The sequence below is a fragment of the Podarcis muralis genome, chromosome 18 (assembly GCF_964188315.1).
Source record: "Podarcis muralis chromosome 18, rPodMur119.hap1.1, whole genome shotgun sequence".
Taxonomy (NCBI): Eukaryota; Metazoa; Chordata; class Lepidosauria; order Squamata; family Lacertidae; genus Podarcis; species Podarcis muralis.
Window position 1 is genome coordinate 8,811,938 of NC_135672.1, and position 9,632 is coordinate 8,821,569.

Below are 9,632 nucleotides of genomic sequence, written 5' to 3' on the forward strand. Positions count from 1 at the left end.
AAATGTTGCTGGGACCACTAGGCCTGCACTGTTTTGGATTCTTTGAATAAAGAGTTAACTTTTCTTGACACCTTGTGAGTTATTCCCAAGTCCCAACTTCACACATACAGTGGTACCTTGGTTGTCAAACTCAATCCGTTCCAGGAGTCCATTCGACTCCCAAAACCGTTCAAAAACCAAGGCGTGGCTTCCAATTGGCTGCAGGAGCTTCCGGTACTCAATCGGAAGTCACATCAGACGTTTGGCTTCCAAAAAATGTTTGCAAACTGGAACACCCAGTGAGGTTTGCGGCGTCCGGGAGCTGATTTGTTTGGGAACCAAACCGTTTGACAACCAAGGTACCACTGCAGTCCGAGCACGACGAAGACTCCCCCCACCAACTACAGTTCTACCTGTGTGACCTAAAACCAGGTTTCCATGCTGTGATGACCTGGGAATCCGATTCAGAGAGTGAACCGGAGGAATCCCAGCCGGCACAGGAGTCCCCGCCTCCAGGGCCGGCTGAACTGGGGCAGGGCCTTGATTCTGAGGTGCCTGCACCTGTGCTGGATCCTCAGGAGCAGGCACCAGGTGAATCCATTCTGGCTCCAGAGGTGCTTGAGGACTCAGTGCCTACAGGTGAGTCTCCCCCTGGGCCCAGTAACCCTTCAGCCTCTCCTGAACTGCAGAGGCTCAGGGCAGAGAGGTGAAGGGAACTGGTTTCTCCCAGGAGGAGTGCTCGCCTTAAGGCCAGGAGAGGCGGGGCTCCTGGGGGCCGGGACAGCCCCTGGCCTTAGAGAAGATAAAGGCCAGTCAGCCCGGTCCCAGGTTGCGGGAGCAACGTCGTCATTGAAGAGCTGTTTCGGCCAGCATCCAGTCCTGTTCCTCCAGTGTTCCTGTCCTTGCCCGGCTCCTAGCTGTGGACCCCGCTTCGCCCGTGGAGGACTATCTGCCGACCCTCGACTCAGGTCCTGGACCTCGCCCCACGGTAACCTCCCCCCAGGACCAGCACACATGCAGTTTTAACTTTGCAAAGATACATAGCGAGTCCTCCTGGAGAGACAGGCACACAGTTCGAGTTCTAAAAAGCTCTCTCTCTCTTTTTAATAGACAAAATGGCAGGAACTCTGTCCCCATCCTTGATCTAGTGGCACAAACCCCTGTCCAGTTAGATGCACTGGTCAGATTGCCAGTGAGGTGGAATCCTGTCCCTGGGGTTCACCGTCGCCTCCCTGCACGGACGCCGCCTTGGACTGGCCGGCCGCAGGCTTGTTTTTCTTGGCAACACCGCTCTTCGCTTTCTCCTCGAGGCCCATGTGGGACTCGTGCTGCAGGGGGGGCTGCGAGGGCGGCCGGGCCTCCCACTGCGACTCCTCCCCGAAAGCGTTCACGTCGTAGAGGTAGTCCAGGCTGGTCACCGCGCTGAGGATTTCCGGCACGCTGTAATCGAAAGATAACAGCTCGTCGGGCAAGTTGAGGGACCGGATGTCGCTGGTTGAATCTTCGCCGGAGAAGCAACTGTCCCTCAGGCTGTCTCCGCAGTGCCGGCTGTGGCGTCCGTTGCCCAAGCCGTCCAACGAGGCCTCGGTGTCTGAGTTCACCGGGGAGCAGTCAAACAACTTCATGGCGTCTTCTAAGAGGACCTTTTCCGGAAGGTTGAAGGACGCCTCCTCCTCCTCTATCAATGCGTTCCCGGCCGCGATGATGCTCTCCAGGTCCATGCAAGACTCCGCTTCGGGCATGATGTCTGCAGTCGGCGCACCGAGGATGGCCTGGTGGTCTTCAGGAGAGACGTTCGGCAGGGCTGGAGGGTCCTCTGCGAAATCTGGGTTCCGGACGTCGTCTGCCTCGTCCGCTTGGAAGTCCTTGAAAGCTTGGAAGGCCAAGTTGTGGCAGTCTTTCAGGGGTTCATAGGCCGCTGCCAGGGCTGGCCGCTCGCTCGGGTTCAACCCAGGAAGCGTGGAGAGAAGCTTGCGCTCCTTGCTCTGCCCCGGGCCCTCGCTGTGGAGAGAGACCACCTCTGCAAAGGGGGAGCTGTGGGCAGGGCTCCCCACGAAGCCCATGTGGTCCGCCAAGTGGCTCGAGGGCCCCTCGGGCTTGAAGAAGGGCAAGACGAACGGGGGGTTGCTGGCGACCGGCTGGTAGGGCGGGTATGCGACCGGCTGGACAGGGCTCTTGAGGTATTTCTGGCCGTCCAGCAGGTAGGTGTTTTGCGGGCCCGGCGCACCAGAGAGTTTGTACACGGAGGGCTGGACGAAGTTGGCCGTAGCCCACTCAATGCGGTAGATCCGGGGGTCGAAGAAGCACCCGCACGGAGCCATGTGGAAGCCTGGCAGGGGGCGAGGAGAGAGGAAAATGAGGGGCGGACGAGGAGACCCTCCAACGTGTGTCCTGCTCAAATCTACCAAGGCAAGGCTGGCTGCCACTTGCTTTGACTGCAGCGGGCAGGTGTGGGGGACTCCCTGGTCCTGAATGGGGTCACTGTGCCCTGAAGGACCAGGTGCGCAGCCTGGGAGTCATTTTGGACTCACAGCTGTCCATGGAGGCACAGGTTAAATCCGTGTCCAGGGCAGCTGTGTACCAGCTCCATCTGATACGCAGGCTGAGACCCTCCCTGCCCATGAACTGTCTGGCCAGAGTGGTGCATGCTCTGGTTATCTCTCGCTTGGACTACTGACATGCGCTCTACGTGGGGCTACCTTTGAAGGTGACCCGGAAACTACAACTAACCCAGAATGTGGCTTTTAGACTGGCGACTGGGAGCGGCTGCTGAGACCATTTAACACCCACCCAGAAAAGCCTACATTAGCTCCCAGTACCTTTCCGAGCACAATTCCAAATGTTGGTGCTGACCTTTCAATCCCTAAACAGCCTCGGCCCAGAATCCCTGAAGGAGCGTCTCCACCCGCATCGTTCAGCCCGGACACTGAGGTCCAGCTCTGAGGGCCTTCTGACCGTTCCCTCCCTGCAAGAAGTGAGGTTACAGGGAACCAGGCAGAGGGCCTTCTCGGTGGTGGCGCCTGCCCTGTGGAACACCCTCCCATCAGATGTCAGGGAAATAAACAACTACCTGACTTTTAGAAGACATTTGAAGGCAGCCCTGTTCAGGGAAGTTTTTAAAGTTTGAGGTTTTAATGTGTTTTTAATATTCTGTTGGGAGCCGCCCAGAGTGGCTGGGGAAACCCAACCAGATGGGCGGGGTATAAATAATAAATTATTATTATTATTACTAATTAGTTAAGGAGCTGAACCTTGGCGCAGCCCCCCAAGCCCTCTCTCTATGGCCCTAGGGGCTCTGTCCAGGCCACACACCCTCCCCCAGGGCTTCACCACTAGAAGGCGCCCTTGAGCTCTTGTGATGCCTCCTGCTTGTCTGGATGGAGAATGGAGAGCAGTGCCTGGCTCCTTCTTGCACTCCATCATCTCACTTCAAATAATAATAACAATAATAACAATAATAATTTTTATTTATACCCTCCCCTCCCCAGCCAAGGCCGGGCTCAGGGCGGCTAACAAGCAATAATAAGAACAAGTTGATTGAAATACAACTTAAAAAACAAGATTAATATACAACATTAAAACACTGAAATGTAGCCTCATCGCAGGAGGAGAAAGGAAAAGAAAAAAGAAAGAGGGAGGGGATCAAATTGGCTCCAAGCCAAAGGCCAGGCAGAACAACTCTGTCTTACAGGCCCTGCGGAAAGAAATCAGATCCTGCAGGGCCCTGGTCTCATGAGGCAGAGCGTTCCACCAAGTTGGGGCCAGTGTTGAAAAGGCCCTGGCTCTGGTTGAAGCCAATCTAACTTCCTTAGGGCCCGGGACCACTAGGGTATTGCTATTTATGGACCTTGAGGCTCTCCGTGGGGCATACCGGGAGAGGCGGTCCCGTAGGTACGAGGGTCCTAGGCCGTGAAGGGCTTTAAAGGTCAAAAGCAGCACCTTGAACCTGACCCTGTACTCCACCGGGAGCCAGTGCAGCTGGAAAAGCACTGGGTAAATATGCTCCCATGGCAGAGACCCCGTGAGGAGCCTCGCTGCTGCATTCTGTACCCGCTGGAGTTTCTGGGACAGCTTCAAGGGCAGCCCCACGTAGAGCGAATTACAGTAGTCAAGCCTGGAGGTGACCGTCGCATGGATCACTGTGGCCAGGTCGGGGCGGGAAAGGTAAATGGCCATGGCGCTCCCCTACACCCCCCACAAAATGCTCCTGGGAAAAGTGTTAAGGGTGCTGCTGAGACCCGCCCCCCCAGCTCCCACTCCCTGAGACACAATCCCCAGAAGTGGTGTGCAGTCAGTGGCCTAGAGGGACTAGGCTACTCCTCTAAATATTCCCGATAAATTAGAGCAGTGTTCCCCAACCTTGGGCCTCCAGCTGTTTTGGACTACAATTCCCATCATCCTTGACCACTGGTCTTGCTAGTGAGGGATGATGGGAGTTGTAGTCCAAAAACAGCTGGAGGCCCAAGGTTGGGGAACACTGAATTACAGTGGTACCTTGGTTCTCAGACGCCTTGGTACTCAGGCAACATGGAACCCAAACACTGCAAACCCGGAAGTAAGTGTTCCAGTTTGCGAACTTTTTTCGGAAGCCGAAAGTGCTCCATTTTGAGTGTTACGCTGAGGTCTGTCCGTTTTTGCTATTTATTTTGTGTTTTTCTGGCTCTTTTTGTTTTGTTTTCGGGACTGTGTGGAACCCAGTTCAGCTACTGATTGACTGATTGATTGTGTGGCTGCAGCACATTGTTTATTGATTTCATTTTATGGATCAGCGGTCTTGTTAGATAGTAAAATTCACGTCAAATTGTTTTTAAAAGTCTGGCACGGATTAATCCGTTTTGCATTACTTTCTATGGGAAAGCGCGCCTCGGTTTTGGAACGCTTTGGTTTTGGAGCGGACTTACGGAACGGATTAAGTTTGAGAACCTAGGTACCACTGTATATAAAAACCCGCAACTGAGAAGAGTTGATGATCCGTTGGCCAGTATTTTGAGTGTTATGCTTGAGTGTCACACTTCTGATTTGAGTGCTATGCTTCCAATTTGAGTGCCACACTTCCATTTTTAAGTGTTACGCTGAAGTCTGTCTGTTTTTGCTATTTATTTTGCGTTTTTGTTTCAGCGGCTCTTTTTTGTTTTTGTGACTGTGTGGAACTCAGTTCAGCTAGTGATTGATTGTGTGACTGCAGTACATTGTTTATTGCTTTCATTTTATGGATCAATGGTCTCGTTAGATAGTAAAAATCTCATTAAATTGCTGTTTTAGGGGGGGTGTTTTTAAAGTCTGGAACGGATTAATCCATTTTGCATTACTTTCTATGGGAAAGCGTGCCTTGGTTTTGGAACAATTTGGTTTTGGAACAGAATTCTGGAACGGATTAAGTTTGAGAACCAAGGTACCATTGTATTCAAGTATTGAAGCCTGGCGCCCCCTTCGCAAAGCCCAGGAAGCTTCTGCCGGGCTTAGGGAGGGGGGCACTTTGCTCTGACGGGTCCAAGAGCCCTCCTGCCACCTTCCCAAATCCCACCCAGGGGCATCCCATGCCTGAAACCCCAGAGAGTCTCTGCCAGTCAGTGTGAACAATACTAAGCTATATGGAACTAGCTTCTATCAAGGCTGATATCCTATGGTTTCTGTGCAAAAACCCGCCAACTGCGGTATTGGGCTAAGTTACTGAAGATGTTTTACGAAGATGAAATCAAGAAAAAACCTAGAATCTTGGGGCATTTTCAGGTGGGCAGCAAATAGGGCTACCCAATCCTGGCTCTTCAGCTCTAAGCACTATTTGCATGCAGTGATTTTCTGTACGTTGTGTGCAGAGTGTCTGTGTGCATCTTCTTATGTTGTATCCACACTGGTGATCACAACATAGCCATGGTCACGAGTCCCATGGAGGTGCCCTGGAGGGGCCAGATCAGGAGGAGGAGCTCAAAGAGTAATTCCTGTTGTAATATACGGCTATTGACTCACACTTGCATGCATGAAAGGGTTAAGCTGAGCCCTGAGCTCAAGTTGCCAGTGCGTGGGTAGCAGCCTTTGCATCCTCTCTCCCTCCCTCCCTCTCTTTCTGTGTCTTCCTGGAAGAAAGGAGCCATGCAGAATGGCTCCCAGCTGAAGGATAACCACGTGAATAAAATCTCTCTAAAGGAGATTTTTACAGCCTGCATAACACAAAGCCCGCATTATTCTTTTGAAAGAAACAAGTTCTTTCTTTTAAAGCCATTTGGAACCTTTTTCTTCCTTATTTTACTGCCAGCGGACGGAGACTTGTTTTCTGTAACTTCTGAAACTCTGCGTGTAAAATACTCACTTATTTGCAAAGCTAAGTGTCTGTGATTTATTCTAGCCTAAGTATTTTTGTGTGGAATGCTTGCCTAAAGGTGGAGGAGGGAAGATGTAAAAATCTAGTCAAGTTTTAATGTGCTTGGTGCAGTCACCATTGTGCTAACTCTGCTGCGAGAATCTCTCTTCCAAACTGCAGAAGCAGTGAACAATGCCCTGCTCACAGTTGTGAAGATTATTCTTACGTTATGAATGTTCCGTGTCACCATTAAGAAAAAGAGGTCGGAATGGGCCAATATATATATAGACTGTCCCTGCATCAAGTGACTTTTCTTCTTTAAGTTCTCAAAGTTCTTAACCTAGCTCAAGGCTGTCATCTGAACTTTGGTTGTTGTTGTTGTTTAGTCATTTAGTCGTGTCCGACTCTTCGTGACCCCCTGGACCAGAGCACGCCAGGCCCTCCTGTCTTCCACTGCCTCCCACAGTTTGGTCAAACTCATGCTGGTAGCTTCGAGATCACTGTCCCACCATCTCGTCCTCCGTCGTCCCCTTCTCCTTGTGCCCTCCATCTTTCCCAACATCAGGGTCTTTTCCAGGGAGTCTTCTCTTCTCATGAGGCGGCCAAAGTCTTGGAGCCTCAGCTTCAGGATCTGTCCTTCCAGTGAGCCCTCAGGGCTGATTTCCTTCAGAATGGAGAGGTTTGATCTTCTTGCAGTCCATGGGACTCTCAAGAGTCTCCTCCAGCACCAGAATTCAAAAGCATCCATTCTTGGGCGATCAGCCTTCTTTATGGTCCAGCTCTCACTTCCATACATCACTACTGGGAAAACCAGAGCTTTAACTATACGGACCTTTGTTGGCAAGGTGATGTCTCTGCTTTTTATGATGCTGTCTAGGTTTGTCAGCTGAACTGGCCAGATGTTTATCTGAGAATCAATCACAGCCTTTGAAAAATAAGACTTTAGAGCCGCCTTTCTCAAGCTGTGGGGCCCCAGATGTTGTTGAACTACAACTCCCATCCCCCCTAGCTAGCAAGGCCAGAGCTCAGGGATGATGGGAATTGTAGTCCAACAACATCTGGGGACCCACAAGTTGAGAACCGCTGCTTTTGAGCCATCTTGCCCCAAAATGGCAACTCTGGGTGTTCCATCTTGGTGACTGCAACCTTGGTTTAAGGAGCCATTTGGCGCATAGCTTATATATCTGAGTTTCTAACACTGGGAAATAGCCTTTTTCCGAGCCAGGCCTTTAGTCCAGCTAGCGTAGTATTTGTCTTCACTGTCTGGTAACAGCTTTGCAGGGTTTCAGGGAAGGAGTCTGTTCCCTACCTCGAGAAACTCGAACCCGGAGCTTCTTTTAAAGCCCTATACGGCCTAGGACCCTCGTACCTACGGGACCGCCTCTCCTGGTATGTCCCACGGAGGACCTTACAGTCTTCAAACAAAAACATCTTGGAGGTCCCGGGCCACAGGGAGGTTAGGCTGGCCTCAACCAGAGCCAGGGCTTTTTCGGCTGTGGCCCCGATCTGGTGGAACGCTCTGTCACAAGAGACTAGGGCCCTGCAGGACTTGACATCTTTCCGCAGGGCCTGCAAGACAGAGCTGTTCCACCAGGCCTTTGACACAGCCTGACCCCCTCCTTTGTAATCCCCACAGAACTCTAGCCCAATGGTTGCTATTAATCTGATTTGAACTGATTTTATAATGAAATGATTTTAGAATGTTGTATCGTTTTACTGTTGTTAGCTGCTCTGAGCCCGGCTTCGGCTGCGGAGGGCGGGATATAACTATATTATTATTATTATTATTATTATTATTATTATTATTATTATCCCTGTGTGTGCAGCAGATGGGCTTCTGTGTCCCATCCCAACGGCAAGCAAAATCAAAGCTAATCATGCTCGTGTACTTTGAAGTGATGAATTCCATTACTTGGCAGCAGGTGGCGGAACGTCAATTGGCTCAGTTTTCTTATAGCAATAGCTGCCGACCAAATCTCAGCTCTAGTCCGTCAGAAACCTAGCCAGGCATCGTCCCGCCCTGTCCCGAGTCGAGATTAACAGGCCACAATCCGCGAAGGCCCACCCACACACCCGCGAGAGTTGCTCCTTTCTACGCACCACGTAAGCGTTACCTGCCGGGGGTGTTGCAAATAGCTCTTTCTCTTGGCTGGGGGCGTGGTACAAACTGGGTGTCCCTGTAACGTCAACACACAGAAAAAAATTCATGCTCTACCCTCTGCTTTTGCCAGCTGCGTCGTTCTCTCGTTCTGTCTCCCAGGAATTTCCTCCTCTACTTCCGGTTGGGCTCCAAAGGGCTGAGCAACCCCTTTGGGTTTCGCCCCTTAGCAACGATGCCATGCCCTCCAACATTCCTCGGATGAAAATACAGTGGTGCCCCGCAAGACGAATGCCTCGCAAGACGAAAAACTCGCTAGACGAAAGAGTTTTCCGTTTTTTGAGGTGCTTCGCAAGACGAATTTCCCTATGGGCTTGCTTTGCAAGACAAAACGTCTTGCGAGTTCTTGCAAGTTTGTTTCCTTTTTCTTAAAGCCGCTAAGCCTCTAATAGCCGCTAAGCCGTTAATAGCCGCTAAGCCGTTAATAGCCGCTAAGCCGTTAATAGCCGTGCTTCACAAGACGAAAAAACCGCAAGACGAAGAGACTCGCGGAACGGATTAATTTCGTCTTGCGAGGCACCACTGTACAGCCGTACCTCAGAGGTTGAACGGAAGTCGAACGTTCGGAAACCAAATCGCGGCTTCCGATTCTGATCGGCAAGCCCTAGGCTCTGTGGTTGAACTCACAGCGCCACCCGAGTCAGTTTGCTATACTGTACAGTCAAAACCTCAGTTCTCGAATGGCTCCGTTTTGGAATATTTCGGTTCCTGAATGCCGAAAACCAGGAAGTAAATGCTCTGGTTTTCAGACGCTTTCCAGAAGCCGAACGTCTGACGTGGCTTCCGCTTGAGTGCAAGAAGCTCTTGCAACCAATCGGAAGCCGTGCCTTGGTTGTCAAACGTTTCAGAAGGCAAACAGTCTTCCGGAACGGATTCCGTTTGACAACCGAGGTTTGACTGTACCTTTTGTAGTCTGCCTTCCGGAAACTCAAATCCATTGTGCTTTTTCTGTGGGCCCTTCTCTCTCTCTCTCTCTCTCTCTCTCTCTCTCTCTCTCTCTCTCTCTGTGTGTGTGTGTGTGTGCGTGTGCGTGTGTGTTTTGCATTGAGGGTTCCTTCTTTTTCCTTCCATGAGTTCTGCAACAGCTCAGAGGCGAGTCCACTGCCCCTTGCTCTCGGACGCTCTGTGCACCCGAAAGCTGCTGAGCATCTGTGCACAATTTTGCTGTGCGCTTCGTAGTAGCTGTGCTGCTCGACC

General features: G+C 51.4%; 1 protein-coding gene across 1 annotated transcript; it reads right to left on the reverse strand.

Annotated features, from left to right (window-relative positions):
- Positions 1-1,160: 1,160 nt before the first annotated feature.
- PRR22 (proline rich 22) lies at positions 1,161-8,993 on the reverse strand. Its single transcript, XM_028714072.2, has 2 exons — positions 8,392-8,993; positions 1,161-2,308 (listed from the first exon to the last, which is right to left on the reverse strand). The coding sequence occupies exons 1-2, from the start codon at positions 8,483-8,485 to the stop codon at positions 1,161-1,163; spliced, it is 1,242 nt and encodes a 413-aa protein (XP_028569905.2). The 5' UTR covers positions 8,486-8,993.
- Positions 8,994-9,632: the final 639 nt, after the last annotated feature.

Bases quoted from the DNA above. Each gene is read 5' to 3' on its own strand.
- PRR22 (XM_028714072.2), bottom strand. From the start codon at position 8,485: ATGAATTTTTTTCTGTGTGTTGACGTTACAGGGACACCCAGTTTGTAC. The intron at 2,309-8,391 runs GTAACGCTTACG...GCCCCCTGCCAG, and splicing joins ATTTGCAACACCCCCGGCAG to GCTTCCACATGGCTCCGTGC.